Source organism: Rattus norvegicus, chromosome 2 (genome assembly GCF_036323735.1).
Source record: "Rattus norvegicus strain BN/NHsdMcwi chromosome 2, GRCr8, whole genome shotgun sequence".
Taxonomy (NCBI): Eukaryota; Metazoa; Chordata; class Mammalia; order Rodentia; family Muridae; genus Rattus; species Rattus norvegicus.
In genome coordinates, this window is record NC_086020.1 from 137,848,478 (window position 1) to 137,868,224 (window position 19,747).

The following is a 19,747-nucleotide window of genomic DNA, read 5'->3' on the forward strand; positions in this document are numbered from 1 at the left end:
GTAAGGCAAGACCCTTGGGTTGACAACATGGTCTCTTGATCAGCCTCTCACTTCCAGAGGGTTTTATAGCCCTTTCTTTCCCTCAGTTTCAAAGTGTACCAGGAATGCCACTGACAGGACACAGTACAATTTTAACTAACATCAAACCATACAAGGAGAAGTCATTCCAGTCCTAGCTGTCTTTAAATCCTTTTGGTTTGTCAAGAAACAAGTATTGGTTTGATGCCAGGGTATTTGACACCTAAAAGTAAACATTTATTTTATGTGCACAGCCTGGAAACAAAGTGGAAGTCACTGTCTTTTGTCCTTGCCCCTTACACACCTTCCTGCCCCCCCCCCCCATAGCCACTGGCATCCATTTGGTAACTTTTGTATTTTTAAACAACTGTGATCTCGCTGCTGCTTTATTTGTAGACGGTTTTAAGCCTTGCCAGTTGAGGACCTTCTATGAAAGGACGTCATACTCTTCTCTTTGTAGTCTTGTAATTGGGTCACTATGTTGCATTAAACCCCGAGCCAGTGTAACATTGTGGTTAAGTAAACAACATTCGAAGTGCAGCAGCATAGAATTCTGAGATTATATTTCCTTCTTATGGTTAATTTGTTTGTTAGTTTCATTGTCTTAGTTTCATTCCTGAGTCTTCTACGGAATGGATTCTCTCCTCTGAGCACACTGAGATGCACTAGCAGCCTGCTATCATCCTGTTCCTGCTTTGAGCCAGGTCCGCTCGAATCCTCCCCGTTTTGCTCCAGAATGGAGGATGCTCTTTAGAGCTGCTGCATGGCTGTTATTCTGGGTCTTCCTGTCGCTACCCTAGAATTTCTTATACTCTCAGGTTTGGGTCACCTGGTACCTGGATTCCAATTTTTTTTGCATTACTTTTGTCTCTTATTTTGGTGGAGCACATTTATTAGTTGTCTGTTATAGCAACAGCTCCATGAGATAAGCAACTTGCAGAGTAGAAGGATTTATTTTGGTTCAGGGCTTTAGATACCCAACTCTGTTGGCCGTATTGGGAGGACATACATCATCATGGAAGCATGTGGTGGGACAGACCCTGTGCACCTTAGGGGTACATACAAAAGAGAGTCCAGGCCTCAGCATCCCCTTCAAAGGTCTACCCAAAGACCTAAGCCCCGCTCTTACCTCCACTCCCTGAAAATAACACACCAACTCTATCACATAGGGGCCTATAGGGGAACTTTCCAGATCCTCGCTAGGAAACCTGTCTGGATGCTTCCTGATTGGTGCTCAGGTTCATAGAATTTGGGGACTTATCCTTTTTAAGTAGAGCATAGCCCCTCACAGCCTGACATCTCTGATGGCCTGGCGAGGTATTCTTATTTCCACATGAAAAAATCTTATCTGTTCAGAATCATGAGGCAATTGTGCCATCACTCTATAGTGTCTTTGGATGCTGTTGACATTTGTCTTCTAGTCCTTGCCATGTGGTACGGGAACCTCGAGAGGTTCTGGGGTGCTCCAGGCCCCATCCATCTCTTCTGCATTACGTCATGCTGAACTCCAGAGCAGGCCTCCTAAAACTCGTGTCCTTCTGTCCTGGGAAACTAAAAAATATATTCTTCAATTTCTTCTTCATATTTTCATTCTTTTCTGGTAGTTGCTCCTGAGCTGGTCTTTATTTTCAGTTCCCGCATTTGGGGGCTTTTGTTCTTTTTGGAGAATTTCCTCACTGCCAACTGTTTACCAGCTGAAGGATTTTTGCTATTCATTGTTCTGACTCTCCGAGCTTATTGTCACCCCCTGCTCTTGCATGGCTGTTTTCAGTGATGTCAAACCGTTATGTCTTTGGGTCTCACGGGTCTGATTTGTTCTTTTCCATTCAAGAATTTCATTAATCACTCGAAAGAATTCTCAATCGTCATTCCTGTTTAAATAGCATTCAGCAAATTGTAAAGATATCAAAGCACACGAGTTTCAATTTCCCAAGCCCTTATGGCCTTCGAGTTCAAGTTACTTTTGATTTTGAGCTTTGTCTTTCGTTTTTGCACATTAAGTAAAAAGCACACATTGACTGCCTTACCTATGCATGACTATCTCCAAGTACGATGGCTTGGCCTGTATCAGTGAGTAAACCAAGAGTCCTTGTGGCATTTACAGCCGAGGAAGACCAAAGGCCAACAGCAGTCACCTTTGCTCCTCCGAGTTTTGTGTTCTGGAAACCCTTTGGAGGAGCCCAGAAGGGGATGCGGCCACATGGGTTGGGGTGGACTGCAAGCTGAACTAGGTTGGCTGGTAGTGAGACCCTGTAACCCAGACCTGGGGACAGAGCTGGGTGGTAGAGTGATTGCCTGTGTACCGATTGCCTTGGGTTCAGCACTATAACCCCACCCCCCAACAGAAGGAACAAAAGGGCTGAACAATCCCCTGAACCAACCAACCCACAACGGGTGTATAGAAGACTGGGAAGTGTCATGTGTGAGGGTTGCTTTGGCCCAACTGAACCGAGAACTCCTGGTTGGGAAGGATGAGTCGTCTAGCAGGTCAGATCTGAGACCACGGCTTGGTTCTATGCTCCTTCTCACTATTTGCACACATTTGATTCTCTGTTTCCTCCCTCCCTTTCTCTAGCTGGACTCCTTTAGTCCTAGAAATAACTCTGGACACAGTTGTAAATATTTCTCTGAAGTTGTTATTTATGAAATAACTACCCAAACTCAACTCGTTTGTCAGAACTCTGTTTGCTTAGCCACAATGGAAGAGACAGAGGCTAAAATAATAAAATAAGAGAATACCCTCATAATACCAAGGTGGATTTGGAGCCAAGAGAACTTGACTGGTTCAGGGGCAGCTCCCCTGCTTCCTTTGGAGGGGAAAGAGGGTAGTCCTACCCCACTCCCTGTATTTCTTCTTGAATGTTCTTTTGCACTAGTCAAGTTCTTGCCTTACATTCTGACATTTGGGACAAATCTAGCCAATTCAGATTCCATTTGTCGGGAGTATGGCGTCTAGTGAGGTGCCTGGAAAAACTACCTGGGCCAGAGGTCACTGCAGGCTTTTCTCTGTCTCTCCTACACTGGCTTCCTTAGTTCTGAGGAAGGAGTGCACATTGCTTTCTCCCTGTCCTGGCTGAAGCGTGGACAACTTCTTCAGCTATCCTCAACTTTCATAAACACGCTGCTTTCCCCCCCCCCCCAATTCTTCTTTACTGTACAGCCCTCAGCAGGGCCAAAGCCACTGCTCAGCCTATCTGAGTAGAATTATCTCAGCAGCATCACTTCATGGTGCTCTAAGCCCTGCGGAGGCACCGCCCTCCTCTTGCAGCAGGCTGGGGCAGTCATCTGGTAAGCTGAATGGCGATCGTTAACTCTTCACACTCATTTAAAACTTGAAGCCTGGAATTTTATAAACGTGTGTTGTATGGTGTAGGATATGTGCATACATGTACACACAGGGGCAGAGGAAGACATTGGAATCCTGTTCTCTATGTGTGTGGTGTGTGTGTGTGTGTGTGTGTGTGTGTGAGAGAGAGAGAGAGAGAGAGAGAGAGAGAGAGAGAGAGAGAGAGAGTAGAGGAAGACATCAGGTGTCCAGTTCTTATCAGTCTCTATTCCTTTAAGACAGAGCATGTCACCAAGCCCAGATCTGAGCTGTCAGTCAGCAAGCCGACATAGGCCATGTCTCTGGCCTTCACAGTGCTGAGGATTAAGGTATACACAGCCACAGCTGGCTTTCTTCACGGGTGCTGCAATCTGAACTCGGGCCCTTGTGCCTGTATACTCTTACCCAATGAGCAATCTCTCTGAACTGAGCATTTCTAAGGACGCTTACTGCTGGTCTGTGTATTAGGCACTATCTGTGGAGATCTGTGGAACTCTGGCCTGGCCAGAGCAGCCAAAAAGGTGCACTTTCGGAGGGGGAATCCATCTTCCAAGGCCGCTGCTGCTCTTGAGTAGTAAGACGCTTTGCTGTGCATATGCCAGCAAGAGCAGGAGGTGGCTAGGAGCCAAGGTCCCGGCCACCAAGCAGGAAGTGACCACAGTAGGCTTGAGCAGCTCCAGTGGTGAAGGCTTCGGGAGAGAACTCTCTTCCCCAAAAGTGTCCCAGTTCCTATATGGCAGATGTTCTCAGACAACCTCTGATGAAATAACTCTGTGTGCCTTTATTCCGTGTGCACAGGGCCTTATATAAGTTTTGGAGTGGGTTGGGGTTTAGAAGCAGATGCTTTCTATTGGCTTGGTCTGAGATGTTAAGGCTGCTTCATCTGGATGTGGAGGGGCTTCTGATGCTGTCCTCTCCATGGGGTGCTGTGGTCATGTGGCAGGATCCCAGTCAGATGCCCTTTATCCATTGAGTTGGATAAAGAGGATGCCCAAGGTCATGAATAATTCAGGTCGGGGATAGGCGGGGGAGTCTGGAGCCCAGCTATAGGTCGCAGGTCTGTCTGTGTTCATCCTGCTTCTATTGGCGGTTCAATTGCTGCATGGTAGAACTGGACCCTGCTGCCACCAGGATACACCTCCCGCTGTATTCCTACAGGCGGCTCACCCAATGGGGAACAATTAATTAATAATTAATTCTTATTTTTGAGGTATTCATTGTTAGGATTGGTATTTGTTCAGGACACACAAGACCATGTGCTCAGCACAAAGGGGATTTATTTGCCCCGGGAGGACAGAGGGCAGGGAATAAGGGACAAGGACAGGAGATAGAGAGGGAAGGAGAAGCGAACGGGGCGGGGGGGGGTGAGGGGGTACTTGTCCTAGAGTGAGACAAAGGACTGTTTCTGGATAGAGAGGAGACAGAGACATGGCACATGGGGAAATGGGAGTTTATAAAGCTAAAGGGGAAGCCCCGTGTAGGATGAGGTGTTTAACTTTAACTGGGCTTGTTAATTAGGTGCACCAAAGGGTGCTTTTGAAAGCTGGACCTTGGTAGTCATCCTCAGGAGGAGGAAGTGTCCAAGCAAGGGAATAGACCTTGATGGCAAGCTTTAGGAATGCAATCTAATGGTTTTAGCAAGGCAGAGGGAATGGGGGAGAAGGGCAAGGCCTGCCAGAGCCATGCTCACCACACATGAGCTGGCCAGAGTCCCTTCACTCACTACGTAGCTCAGATTGGCCTGGAATTCCTGCTTCCAAGTGCTGGGACTCCAGTCCTGGGTCACCATATAGCCTGTCCTACAAGGAGCAATTTAGACATGAACTCTTGTAACCCTTTTCTCACCCAGAGGCCTTCTCCGGGCATGATAAGCTGTCATTCTGACCCTTCTGATAAGAGTCATAATTCACAGGGTTTCTTGCTCCCCAAAGTTCACAGACCAGGCCCTGACACCTGTGAATTTGCAGCTGCTGAATCAGAGTGAATCAGCAGAAACGCAGGAGGGAGAGAAGATCTTCAAAAGCCTCACTGAAGTGTCTGGCCTGTCCTTATTTTCAGAAGCTTCCCTATCTACAGTGAACACATGGTTAGGAAGGTTCTAAGGCTGGCCAGCTTTGAGGATGTCCCCCTCCCCAGCTTTCAGAATGAGGCTGTTACAATCAGAAGTTCATGTTGTGTGTTCAGAGGTCTATGAACTAGAAGGGATGCTGAGAGAAGTCTCACGTGAGCAGCTTCCCGCCCACAAGAGGGTCGCCCTACGTGATGAGTTTTTGAGAACGATAGGACTTTTCTTGGTCAAGTGTGCATGAACCAGGGACTTAGGGTGTCTAAGTTACCGTTCTATTGCTGTGATAAGACACTAAGATCAAGGCAGTGTATAGAAGAAAGGATTTATTGGGTCTCGAAGTCTCATAAGGTTAAAGTTTATGACAATCATGACAATCATGGTTGGGATCTTAGCAGCAGCAGGCAGGTATGGTGCAAGAGTAGTAGCTGAGAGCTTACATCTTGCTCCACAGAGAAAGCTAACTGGCCCGACTCAGGCTTTTAAAACCTCAAAGCCCACCCCCAGTGACATACCTCCTTCAATAGGCTACATCCCCTAATTCATACTAAACACCCAGCCAAACTAGGGACCAAGCATTCAAACAAATGAGCCTACGGGTATGGGGATGGAGGGTGTGTGTGTGTGTATTCTTGTTAAACCACCACAGTGGGTGTTGGAAAATCTATGGCCACCAAAAGTCAGTGGTTCTTGAGTTCCAGATGGGGGTAAGCAAAGGACTTTATTGAGGGTCAGTAAGGAAAAAAAAAATGAGAAAAATTCCTGAGAGTGGGAGGGGTTCCCAGAGAGGGGAAAAAATATCCTAACACATTGTTTTGTGTAGGAGTTTTTGTAGGACTTATGGTAGAAACGAGGCAATGACCAGTGTAATTCCTGTTGCCTTGGTTTTCTGGGCAGAGCCAATAGAAACCCCCATACTCTATGCATGCCCTCCCCATGAAGGTGGGAGATGCTAATGCTGTTTGTTCACTGCCCACCCAGACAAGGGTGGTGGAAGCCCCCCTCCCTTTGTCTGTCTCTGGCTCACTCCTTATTAGCTGCTGACCTTGACTGTCTGATGGCTCTTAGCCTGCTAGCCATTGGCCTTGCAGGTGTCTTGGTGGCTGTTAACTAAACTGCTTGCATTGTTCTCGTATTTACACAATCAGCGTGTATTACAGCTGCCAAGAGGAATCTGCAGTCTTTCTTCTACCTTAGAGATGGGGCCGTAGTCTCGTGTATGGGGTGATTTGCGGTGGTCTCCTTTCTAGACCAGGTGGACAATGCTGGCTAGAAGCCATTCTTGCCTAATAGTAGATAAATAGTCTAATAGTAGACTATTTATCATTCGACAGGGGAACCATGCCTTGCATATATTCTCCAAATAATGGAGGGGGTTGGGGCCTCAGGGAAGCCAGCTGGCCTGCTGACACCGGCTCAGAGCTCTGAGGTCTGGCCTTCCTTTCTCCTTATCTACTTGGTTGTCTCTTGTTGCTGGTTCTCTAATTTATCTTCCTTGGCGCTCCCGACTTTATTGTTTTAACCCTAACCTTCCTGTTAATCTTTATGTGTTATCTGTTTTCACTGTACTATTTGTTATCAGAATGTACTCTTGTCTATCCCCTATGACTTGCATGAGCTGCTTCTGCGTCTAAGTATCCCACAGAGAGGGGAGGGCAACGTTGCAGCTTCTGTTCACTCTTAGAATCCCATCTTTTTTGTTCTGTGTGTTCTACAACACACATAGTATTGTTTTCTAGTTGATTGTCCCAAATTCTCAGAGGTTTAACACAATGGAAGTTGTGCCACACAGGGTCACCGGACTGAGCCCCAGAGGTGTAGGGCCGTAGAGGTGACAAATAGGACCAACTACAGCAGTTGGAATGGTCACAGATTGTCGGAAGCAATAGGGATCGTGCCTAGCTGAAGTCCAGGAAATGGCTGGAGTTCTTTGCTTGTGGGTCCTTAGATGTACATAGGATAGTTGGATGACTGCTGGGTGGAGCTACGATCCTAGCAGTGTCAGGGCTCCTTATTTATGGGGTCCAGGTGAGAGCGTTACATTTTACAACGGTTCAGTGTGATTGACAAGTCTTGGACCTGCGTTTTATAATATGGTTTAATCCCCCCCCCCATGCCCCTGCTCTAGTTTGATAAAAGTGCTACCTTTGTACTTGTGGGATGGGTTTGCTCTCAGTCTGTGCGCATGGGCGGTGCTGGACAGCTGGTGGTGCCTATAGATGGATCCAGGGCTACTTCCCTTTGCACGAATACCAGACATGGAGCCAAAGGCTGCTTGCTCACTGGGATCACCCCGGGGCCAAGGCACAGGCTGCAGCCACTGCTCCACACAGTATGGAGGAACACTGAGTGCACGTGATGGCCACGGTACCCAGCGTTTTCTCAGACTCTTACCATTTTCTCCCTTAAGCCTCGTGTCTCCTAAAACATGTTAGCACCAGACAAATCGGCAATGTATCAGGCTGTACTGGTCTTAAAACTTGAAGTTCCGCCTTCTAGAGAATATCTTAAGTCCAGGCCAAGCAGGACACTTGCTCCCCCTGCTGGCCCTCTAGTGAAGAGCTTTCCAGTTACTCTTCCTGGTGTGGAATTTGAGGCCCTTGGTGACATCAGCTTATAACAGTGACTGCTCCTTCCTACCCCCCTCTCCCATTTCTATATGGGGTGTCAATGTGCAAAGAAGTCAGGGCTATTACACCATGGGGGCTCTGATCAGAAAATGACTAGACACAGCCTGTCCCCCGCACCCCCATCCCCACCGGGTGCATTTACAGGGGAGGGAATATTTGACAGGCGATCATCACTAACCGAAGGGCTATTGGCACAGGAATCTTCCTACCAAACCTTGCAGGGAGAGTGTAGAGCGTAGTTGTTTAGGTGGTCAGAAAGAGGCTGAGCTTTCAAGGGGAAGCAGTACTACCAGATAGACAGCAACAAAAAGTAGAGATCCCCATCTGGCAGCCAGAGAATCACTGTTGATGTCTGAAAGATGAGAGTGAGACAGACGAAGGTGCAGACAATGGTGAATCACTGTAGACCGACTGGGTTTGAAATCACTTAGGAGACACAGCTCTGAGCTGGTCTCTGAAGCTGTTTCTTTCTTTTTTATTAACTTGAGTATTTCTTAGTTACATTTCCAGTGTTATTCCCCCTAGTCCCTCCCCCTCCCCTTCCTTATGGGTGTTCCCCTCCCCATCCTCCCCCCATTGCCGCCCTCCCCCCAACAATCATGTTCACTGGGGGTTCAGTCTTAGCAGGACCAAGGGCTTCCCCTTCCACTGGTGCTCTTACTAGGCTATTCATTGCTACCTATGAGGTTGGAGCCCAGGGTCAGTCCATGTATAGTCTTTAGGTAGTGGCTTAGTCCCTGGAAGCTCTGGTTGCTTGGCATTGTTGTTCATAAGGGGTCTCGAGCTCCTTCAAGCTCTTCCAGTCCTTTCTCTGATTCCTTCAATGGGGGTCCCGTTCTCAGTTCAGTGGTTTGCTGTCTGAAGCTGTTTCTTGATAGGCTTAACTGAGGAGGAAAGACCCATCCCACGGGCTGCGGCCTCAGACTAAATTAAAGGTATCAAAGGAAGAAGCCAGCTAAACACCACACCCACCTTTTTCTCCTTATTGACAGTGGAGGGGGTGTGGCCACTTGCTCCACACGGGTCACCAAGCCTTCTCTGCTGCGGCGGACTGTGAACCATACAATGCATCTTAGAGGAAGCAAAGTTTGAGCATGTCTGCATAGGTCTGAGGTCGGGTGAGTGCAGGAGTGCCTCCTACTTGTAATAGGAGAAGGGACCCATTTCTTTGGGGGATAAAGATGGAGAAATACAAAGTAACCTTCATTCTCTAGTCTTTGCCTTTCCAGGAGCCTACATGGAGCTATAATCAATGCTTGGCCTGATCTCTATGGGCTCTAACTACCCTTGGCTGATGCTGTGTGTTAGCGCAACGTTTGTATTTTCTTGATTACTTCTGGGAGTTGGGGTGTTCCCAGTGACAGCAGCTGGCTGGCTCGGTGTACCTGGTATTGTCTTGGGGTCAGGAGTGTTGTCCATACCTGGGTATCCTGGCTAGTTTTGTGTCAGCTCAACACAAGTTGGCGTTATCTGAAGAGAAGGAAGCTTAGTTGAGAAAGTGTCTCTACAAGATCCAGCTGTAAGGCATGTTCTTAGTTGAGGACTGATGGGGAAGTGTCCGGCCCATTGTGAGGGGCGCTATCCCTGGGCTGTAGTCCAGAGTTCTATAAGAAAGCTGGCTGAGCAAGCGAGTAAGCAGCACCCCTCCACGGCCTCTGCATCAGCTCCTGCCTCCAGGTTCCTGCCCTGTTTGAGCTGCTGTCCTGGCTTCCTTCAGTGATGAGCAGTGCTGTGGAAGTGTAAGCTGAATAAACCTCCCACCTCCAACTTGGTTTTTGGCCATGTTTCATTACAACACTATAAATGTGGACCTAACTAAGACGCTGGACCAAATCCCAGGGCTGCTTTGGGGGCTCCAGTGGAAGGAGGTGAGATTTCAGGGCTCTCTGTCCATCGAGCCTTGCCACCTGAGGCCTGGTACTGGTTCTGGTCTGGAGGCTCTCTAAGCCTTTCACGAAGGCTCTCTAAGCCGTCCACACCAGACCATTATTCTCCAGCTTGAGCTTCACGGAAAGACCCGCACTAGCCCTCCCTTCTCATTCCTCTTCTCTTCCAAGAGACTTCCTTCCTCTTTCATGTAGGGGAACAAAAACTCATCAGTGTGTCAGCTCTGTGGACAGAGCCCCAAAGAGACCACAGGCCCCCAGACCCTTCCCCACAGTGAGACTGGGTGCGGCTAGGAGACTCAGCTCAGTGTAGCATCTCTTTGTTCCTCAAAATGCAGCACCAGGGTCATTAATTCACTGCAAAGGAAGTCTGAAAATAGACTGTTGTGAATGATGCTTCTGAGGTGTTTAAAACGTCACGGCTGACTTTGAATAAGGAGATATGGGAAAACTCAGTCCTTAGGTCTGGAGTAATTTAGGGTGTATCTCGAAACCTAATAAAGGATGGGCCACTTGGGCGATGTTTCCAAAAAGGGCCAGGAAATTGCCCTGACTGTGGAAAGGGCTACAACCCTCCCATGCTGTCCTTCTCTTTTGTTCTCTAGGAACGATTCTATGGAGAGAGAAATGCTGGGAGGCAGGCTCTTAGCTGTAGCTAACTGTCGTTAAGCTTCCCATGAAGCTTTGCGCTTAACCTACCATAGCTACATACAAACTCATAAACTCATCACAGGCAAAAACATGCCGGGGTCATGCCAGGGCCGCAGAGAAAACCAACTTTGTCACTTCTCTGAGTGCTAGAGAGCTGAGCCTCCCCTTAGATTCCGAGGAGAGCTTCCTGGCCACTGGTGCCCTTCTGGGCCTTAAAGAGATGACAAGAAGAAAGAGAAGGATGCATTTCGACATTAGCACTTCCATTCTCCATTTTCCAGGCCCCTGGAGAGCAAAATGTCCTCACTGGTTTTGTTGGTGAGGTTAGGGCTTTCCATGTGTGCTTCAGGATTCCACAGCAGCCATGGCTTTTGTGTGAATGTGGGATTTGCCCATTGTTCATCTTCCTCACTTCTATTGAGGGCAAGGTTTAAATTTAGAGCCTTGAACATGCTAGGAAAACACCTCAACACAAAGAAACATCCCAGCTCTTAAAAACATTTATTATTATTATTTTTTTATTTTTATGTATGTGTGTGTCTTTGTGTGCATGTGCGCATGTGTATGGATCTCTGCAGAGGCCAGGAGAGGGCACCGACTGTCCTGGATCTGGAGTTACAGGTGCTTGTGAGACATTAGGCATGGGAACTGAACTCATGTCATCTACAAGTGGTGAATGGTCTCTTCCGGCTCCACTCCACCCCAGCCCCATTTCTGAAGTTTTTGTTTTGATACAAGGTCTCATTAAGTAGCTCAGGCTGTCCCTGAACTCACTCGGTAGCCCAGGTAGGGAGTAAATGTAAAAATTGCCTGCCTTAACCCCTTCCAAATAGCTGAGGTGACAGATATGTGTCACCAGGCTCAGAAATGACAACTTATTCTGTTAAGCTCCACTCAGATGAGCACTGAGAACACTGTCCTCCTTGGCTGAGCTATCTGCTAATGGGCTAGAGCTAGCCCGATACTGCACCTCACCCTCCCCTTCTCTGCCAGGCACAGATGGGTTAACTGCAGCTCCCAGAGAACTATTTCCTCATGCTTAAAATAGTGTCCAAATCTCCACCTGACTTTCCCACAAATAGAGGCTACGGAATGCTACTCTCTACTAATTTTAATTTTTACTTCATGCCTGTGATTATTTTGGCTGCATGTGTATCTGTGCAGCCCTTGTGTGCCTGGTGGACACAGAGAGCAGAAGAGAGGATCCTGGAACTGGGGTTACAGACACATGGGTGCTTAGGAATGAACTCAGGTCCTCTGCAAGAGCTGTCAGTGTATTTTTTTTTAAAAAAGATTTATTTATTTCATGTATGTGAGTACACTGTCACTCTCTTCAGACACACCAGAAGAGGGCATCAGATCCCCTTACAGATGGTTGTGAGCTACCATGTGGTTGCTGGAACTTGAACTCAGGACCTGTGGGAGAGCCGTCAGTGCTCTTAACGGCTGGATCATCTCTCCAGCCTGTCAGTGCTCTTAAAAAGATGTCAGTCAACTGGTTACCTTCCCACTGCATACAATGGGAATTAAATGTATTCATTTCTTTACTTCAGGTGCTTTTAGGGGAATTATTTAAAGACTTGAGTGGAAAGCTATGGGTGTGAGAGAATTTTTAACAAGAGAAATGCATAATGTGAATGAGTAGCCTCTTGGGCTACTTGGTTAAGGCGTGGAAATCTATTGAGTCCCTGGAGACCTGGCTCTTAGAAAAGAGCCGTGGCGGGGCTGGGGATTTAGCTCAGTGGTAGAGCCCTTACCTAGGAAGCGCAAGGCCCTGGGTTCGGTCCCCAGCTCCGAAAAAAAGAACCAAAAAAAAAAAAAAAAAAGAAAAAAGAAAAAAGAAAAAAAGAAAAGAGCCATGGCACACTTCACTGGTGAAGGTTTATGTGTAGAGAATGCTTCTTGGCCCGGCTGTGTGGTTTGAGCAATATCTGACTCTCACTTCGAAAGACTCCTGTTAAGTGGAAGGATCCTTTAAATTCCTCGTGTAAGTTCTGGTATTTGTTTGAGTTGGTGGAATGCTCACCTGCAGGTGGAGAATCGATACATTAGTGTTTCTTCGGGAATTAAGTTTCTTCTTTCTTTTTCCCCTACAGGCAAAACTCTTTGGAGTTTTATTCCGTATTCATCATATCGCTGTGGATGGCTGGATGGTATTTCAATCAAGGTAATTATAAGAACATGTCAACTCATTCCAAAGAGGACCGTGGTGTTTAAACACAATTAAGGGGCAGATAGATGACCATATGGCTACTGTTGCTGGACATGACTTTAACTATAGGAAGCAATGCCTTTATACATCCAAATTCTAGGTGCACTAAGATGGCCTCCATGTGATTTAGATCAGGAATTAAAAAATAAACCCAAACACTGGCTGTTGGATATAGGGGTAAATGCCTGAGAGCCAGACAGAGGCAGAGCCTCACCGTCTCTCAGATAGCGATCCCTGGTAATGTAGCTTGGTGGAAGAATACTTGCTTGGCATGTACAGGGCCAGGAGTCTGGGTTTGAGCGAATTCACACTGTCCAACATTAGCACCTTGGATGAGATGGGGCTCATTCAAGGTTGTCCGCCTGTGGACCACACCCAACTTGAGACAAACAGCCTGCTAGACACTCAGGGGGAAAAAAAAAACTGACTCAAACCTTGTCTTTGAACCTAATAATCTAATTGAACTGGATAAGCAGAACACAGAAAACAAATTCACCTTTACAACAACAAGGTTCACGGAGCACTTACTGTATGCCAGGTCAGTTTTTGAAGTTCATAGATTTGTAGGGTTTAAAACTTTCATATGATACAGTCAATCATTGAGTCCTATTTTACATACGGGGAAACAGAGGCACACAGGTGTTAGTGAGTTGTCAGGCCTGGTATTCACCAACGAGGAGAAATCAAGGACATAGCAGGGCTGTTGATATTTGTCCAACAGCCTATGTTTGGAAGGCTCAGAAGAACCTGTGTCTTGGATGTCACCGGCTTGCAAGCATCTGAGGGCTTTTTGTAGCCATGTGTTCAGGGGTTGGACCTGCATGGATGCACTAGCTGGAGGAGTAGAATCCCCTTTGGTTCCTGCACTGGCCTCTTTTGGTTTTGCATTTGATTGGTAAGATTTAAATAAACTGAAATCCAGCTGCTTCCAAGGAACCTTCATCAATCTCTTGTGATTTTTCCCGCCAACCAAGGAATTTCAGATACGGTGACCTTTAGAGAATAAGTTTTTAGCTTTACTCAACTCATCCTTTTGTTCCTTAATGGCAGGAGTGGAAGTGGCTGTTCCTCTTCATCTAAGGGCATATTAACAATGAATAAGGGACATGCCGTTAGATAATGGGATTCTGTCTCTGTCTCTTGACTCTTCAGAGTTTCCCATGATGGACTTGAATGAGGCTGACTGCCTAGAAGAAAAGGTTCTTGGGTAACTTGTCATTCTTTTCTCTCCTGAAGTAAGTTGCCTACTAAGGTGCTTCTGGCTATTCACTGGCATTGGGGGAATAATTCAGTAGGTTGACATAGTAGATCTCAACAGAGAGCATGCCTAGAATCTTTAACATCCTTATATGCCAGGGAGCATGGCCTCTACTCTGGGTTCCCGTGTTCTGATCCTTTGGTGCCTTCTCTCTTCAACAGTATCCCCCAGAGTCATTTCTTAGAGGACAGAACTCCTTCTGTTCCCTTTGCCCCACAGCACCCCCAGGGCTTTTTCACAACTGTTTCAAGCCTTTGATTTTCTTCTCTCCAACCCTTGTCTTCTTTACTGATAGAATAAAGGTGCTGGGGTAATGGCTCACTTCTTAGAAACCTCAGTTCTGATCCCAGCATCCACACAGAGAGCCTGGTGCAGAGAGGCACATGCATCTATAACCCAGTGACGAGAAAAGACGCTGGAGGCAGGTTCTAGCCAGTGAACTACAAGCTCAACAGGAGACCCCTGGCTAAAAAATTGGGAGGTTGGGGATAGTGACTGAAGAAGATACCTCATGTCTGATATGAGGAAGATATCTGCTATCAATCTTTGGCTTCCATAGTGCACACATGCAAATACATCCACAGGCACAAATGCCCATGTGGACATATACTTCATGCAACACACACACACACACACACACACACACACACACACACACACCTCACATACACACACCACATATACACCACACACACACACACACACTTCACATACACACACCACATATACACCACACACACACAGGCACACACATACACCCCTCACATACACACACCACATATACACCACACACACACACACCTCATATACACACACCACATATACACCACACACACACACACCTCATATACACACATAACATATATACCACACACACACACACCCCTCACATACACACACCACATATACACCACACACACACACACCTCACATACACACAGCACATATATACCACACACACACACCTCATATACACACATCACATATATACCACACATACACACACACACACACACATACACATACCACATATACACCACACACACACACCTCATATACACACATCACATATATACCACACATACACACACACACACACATACACATACCACATATACACCACACACACACATACATACACACACATACCTTACATACACACCACACACACACATACACACACACACCTCACATACACACCACACACACACACACACACACACACACACTTCTCTATCATAGAAAGGATCAGCTATGGGCAGAAAAGATGTTTGTTTCCTTCATTTTATCTTCTTGGGGTGCTGAGAATCAAACCCAAAGAATGGAGCCAAGCACCCTGCTGAACTGCAGCCCCATCCCAAGAAGAGTAACACCCAGAAAGGTAAATCTGATAACCAACTCTTTAGAAAACACCTGGCACATCCTGGACATTAAAACAATCTCGGTGACCAAGTAAAATGGAGAATTTAGTTATCCAGAATGTCACAGTCCCAGACAGAGGTGCTACACCAGTAGCTCTCAACCTCCCTAGTGCTGCAGCCCTTCAATACAGTTCCTCTTGGTGTGGTGACTCCCAACCATACTATTATTTTCTTTGCTACTCCGTAAGTGTAATTTTGCTACTGTTATAAGTTGTAATGCAAATATTTGTGTTTTCTGGTGGTCTTAAGTGACTCCTGTGAAACGGTCATTCATCCCCAAAACATCTCAACCCATAGGTTGAGATCCACTGCTCTAGACATTCAGTTTGTATCTGTGAGGTGCCGAGGAAGGGGCCTCATTTAGAGAAGACATCAGTATTTTGACTGTTGAGAACGGCAGCACATTCTGTTGTGCTTTGCATATTTGGGGGATAAAACTTAGATGTGGTAAAATGCATAGATCTTAGGTGTTCAGTGAAGTTTCACAGAGGAGCACACTTGTAGGAATCAGTTCTCTATCAAGATCTGTAACATGGCCGCCACTCGGGAAGTCTCCTCTTTCCCCTGCACCCATCCAGTTCTGTTCCTTCCACAACCCTGATTTTCCCACAGTTTGGTTTTACCCACTCTAGAGCTTCATGTGACGGGAACAATGCTGTATGCTCCGAGGTGCAGTGCCTCAGCTCACACCCGAGTGTTACTGAGATGCGGTGTGTTGGTTGCAAATGGAACTCTTCTCATTCCCTGTCAGGTGACAAGGGCACAGAGGGCTATCCCATTTGCTTATCAAGTCTCCCGATGACAAACTTCCAAACTTTTGGTGACCATCAATACATAACTCATAGTTATGGTGACCAATCACAGTTCTCACGAATGTTCTCGAATGGGCCTTTTTATGGACACATGCCTTCCCATTTCTAGAATAAATTCATAGAAAAAGGATAGTTGGTTAAATGATATTTTACTCTTATGAGAAACTTCCAGAACTTTCCCTAAAGGGGCCGTGTGATTTTGCATCCTAGCACTGATGTGTGTGCATTCCATGCACTTTATACTGTTGGGCTTTAAAATTCTCTAGCCATGCTGGACATGGCGGCACATGCCTTTAGTCCCACACTCAGGAGGCAGAGGCGGGTGGATCTCTGAGTTCAAGGCCAGCTTTATCTACAAAGTTCTATGAAAGCCGGGGCTACGCAGAGAAACCCTATCTCGAAAATATAAATAAATATAAGATCTTAGGCATTCTTTTGGGTACTTGGAGGTGGCATCTGACTGCAGTTTAAAAGCATTTAAAATGAATTACGTTTTACTTCTTACCATTGCTCGTGTGTGTGTGTGTGTGTGTGTGTGTGTGTGTGTGTGTGTGTGCGCGCGCGTGTGCATGCCATGTGTGTGCATGCTATGGGTATGTTGGAGTGTGTTCTACAGAGCCCATATGGAGAGCTAAGGACAGTGTTGCGGAGCCCCGTCTCTCCCTCCTGCTTTCCTGGTTTTGGGAGACAGTATCGGGTAGCCAGGTTTGAGTTGCAGGCTAACCTCTACCCACTGAGACGTCTCCCTGGCTCTCACTGTTGTTTTAACTAGCAGTTTGCTGACCTTGAATTGCCTTGAAACATCTATTTAAAATGTGATTACTGGCACACTTATTTATCATATTGTGTGAATTATATGTTGTTTTTCTTTTATTAACATAAGGATTCATTATATATTCTGGGCACATGTATTTTGTTTTTGTTAAAATACTTTTTCAGAAACATTTATTTTGAGAAACATTCATTAAATTCTCTAACTTTCCTTGATTTCATTTCTTCCATAGTTTTTGCAACCTGTCTGGGTCTCCTGTACATATACGCCCGTCACAAGTATTTCTGGGGCTATGCAGAAGCCGCTGAAAAAAGGTAAAGAGAGCCCAGTTGTGGCATATTCGAGCAAGTACCGCAGGGTCAATTTGCTCTTACTGAGAGGCAGTAAGAGCATGTGGAGTATTGGTGACTAAAATGGCCTGTGCTGTCTGAGGCCAGTTTTGCCAAGCCACACAATTAGGCATGAGAGGAGAAAATGGAAGTGTATATTTGTTCTTTGCACAGGAGCTTTGTTTGTTTGTTTTGGTTTTCCAGATAAGGTTTCTCTGTATAGCCCTGCCTGTCCTGGAACTAGCTTTGTAGACTAAGCGGACCTTGAACTCATAGAGATCACCTGCTTCTGCCTGGGTGCTGGGATTAAAGATTTGGGGCACCAGCCTCTGGCGAAGGCACTTGGGCTCAACCAGCAAGGCTTCAGCACTGTTTCTATCGTGCTTAGTCAGACCACCGCTGTGCGGGGCACTGTTTCAATCCTGCTTAGTCAGACCACTGCTGTGTGGGGCCCTGGGCATCCTCTTTACGTTTTGTGGAAGTTCTGAGTAGTCCAGTGACCGAGCAGCCTCTCCCAGGACCCTGAAGTCTCATCACAGCCCAGTCTGACACCTTTCTCCCTCACGTTCACCCTGCAGGATCATTGGTTTCCGGCTGAGCCTGGGCATTTTGGCCTTGCTGACTGTCCTCGCTGTCCTGGGGGTAGCAAGCAGATTCCTGGACGAATACCTGGACTTTCATGTTGCCAAGAAACTGAAGCGGCCCTTCTAAGTTTTTCTTCCCTTTCATGCTTGTAGAGGCCTCGGCACCACTCTGAAAACAATATGATGTCATGTGTGAAATAAAAACTTTTATTTGTCTTGCTGTGGCTTTGTGGAAACGCTCCCTTTTGCAGAACCCGGCCCTGCTCGAGAAGTGAGTTTCCCAGTGAGCCAACCGCACTAGGTGTATAGTCCCGGGCTCTTAGGATACAAGCTGAGGGTGTGACTGTTTTAGTGAGGACAAAGCCTGGCCCACGTGCTGGCATTCATGTGGGCCATCACTACAGCCTCTGACATGGCTTCTGTCTTGATGAAGAGCCCCAGGTAGAAGCAGCTCAGGCGGATGGACCCACAGCACTGGCTACAGAAGGGCAAGAAATGCCAGGAGAAGATGTTAAAGGCATGAAATAGTCAGACTAGAGAGTCATCAACTAATCACAACTCTGTGAAGGTGTATTTCATGAAGAACAAAGGAAAAGGGGAAACATTGCATCATTTTAAGGATTCCCTAAGGGGATGTATTCATTCCCCCTGACAGAGGATCTTGGGTCCCTGCAGACAGTGGCAGATCTGTATCTTGTGGGGCTTGTGGTGTAACTGAGGACACAATGGAAGCCAGGTGGCTGTCCTGTCTTTGTGTGCAGTCACTACCTGGCACTAGTCATTTGATATCTCATCTTCTCTTCTGACAATTGGGAGTGATTCTGGCTTCTGGCCTCAAAGACCTTAGAAAAAAGGATCTAGGTAGAGCCCTCTGTCAGCTGGGTGCAGACACCTTCTAGATACTCTTTAGTTTTACTAGACTATGAATAATAGAAAAGAAAACAAAAAGTAACAGTGCTTTCATAATAAGAGGAGCTAACGGCCTCCTGGACAGCACCGGACACCCGAAGGAACGCTGGTAAGACACTGGTTTGCAAAGGGGACATTTGGACTTAAGTCGAATTCCACCACTGGTAGGCGATCGACTCTGGACAAAGTACCCCTCAACAGGAAGTTGTAGGAAAGAAACCAAGCACTCCAGCATCATGAGACCATGTCTGCCCAGTCACCTTGAAAATGCCACACTAGATGTAGTTGGGTTTTATTGATGTTGATTTGGTTTTGCCCTATGGCATATTTACCACATCTAAATGTTATCTGGAAGAAGAAAAGAAGAAAACTTTCAAAAATGTTAAGATCTTAAAATAACTTCTCCTTTGATTTAGTTATGCACATGCTCATGCACACACATGTCCCCTCACACGCATGCTCACAAATGGTTAAACACATGTGGAAACAGGCAAAAGATGAACTCTAACCCAGGATGCCTCTGTAGTATTTTAATTACTATTAAGTTGGGCTATAAGACCCCAGTTAGAGCTAGCCTTCTCCACAGTGAATTTCCTTTTCTCTGTTTTTGAGACAGGGTCTCAGGGTTTTCTTGATTTCATGATCCTTCTGCCCCAACCTTCCCAGTGTCTGGCAGGCTGTAAGTCTCTGCTTGGTCTGAGAGTTGTATATGTCTTTATTAGTAAATCTGACACTTTTTACACTAATAAATCAGATTCATTACTTGGAAACAAAGTCATGAGAAGAGGGAACAAGGATTTCCTTTTGTCTACTACCGAAGCCTCAGAAGGGGTGAGGACCAAAGAGTGGAGAGATACTTGATAAATCCAGTAGGG

General features: G+C 46.4%; 1 protein-coding gene across 8 annotated transcripts in view; it reads left to right on the forward strand.

The window, feature by feature from the left end:
* Window positions 1–18,187, forward strand: part of Mgst2 (microsomal glutathione S-transferase 2) — a 44,878-nt gene extending 26,691 nt beyond the window's left edge. For 6 of the 8 annotated variants that reach the window (XM_063281578.1, XM_063281577.1, XM_063281575.1 and 3 more), the window contains exons 4-6: window positions 12,672–12,742; window positions 17,283–17,364; window positions 17,958–18,183. In XM_063281578.1, coding sequence (XP_063137648.1) covers window positions 12,672–12,742; window positions 17,283–17,364; window positions 17,958–18,090 — 286 coding nt within the window. In that variant the 3' untranslated portion in view covers window positions 18,091–18,183. Of the gene's footprint in view, window positions 1–12,671; window positions 12,743–13,939; window positions 14,023–17,282; window positions 17,365–17,957 lie in introns of those variants that run through there. The other 2 variants (NM_001106430.1, XM_039102008.2) reach the window with 2 other exon arrangements.
* Window positions 18,188–19,747: the final 1,560 nt, after the last annotated feature.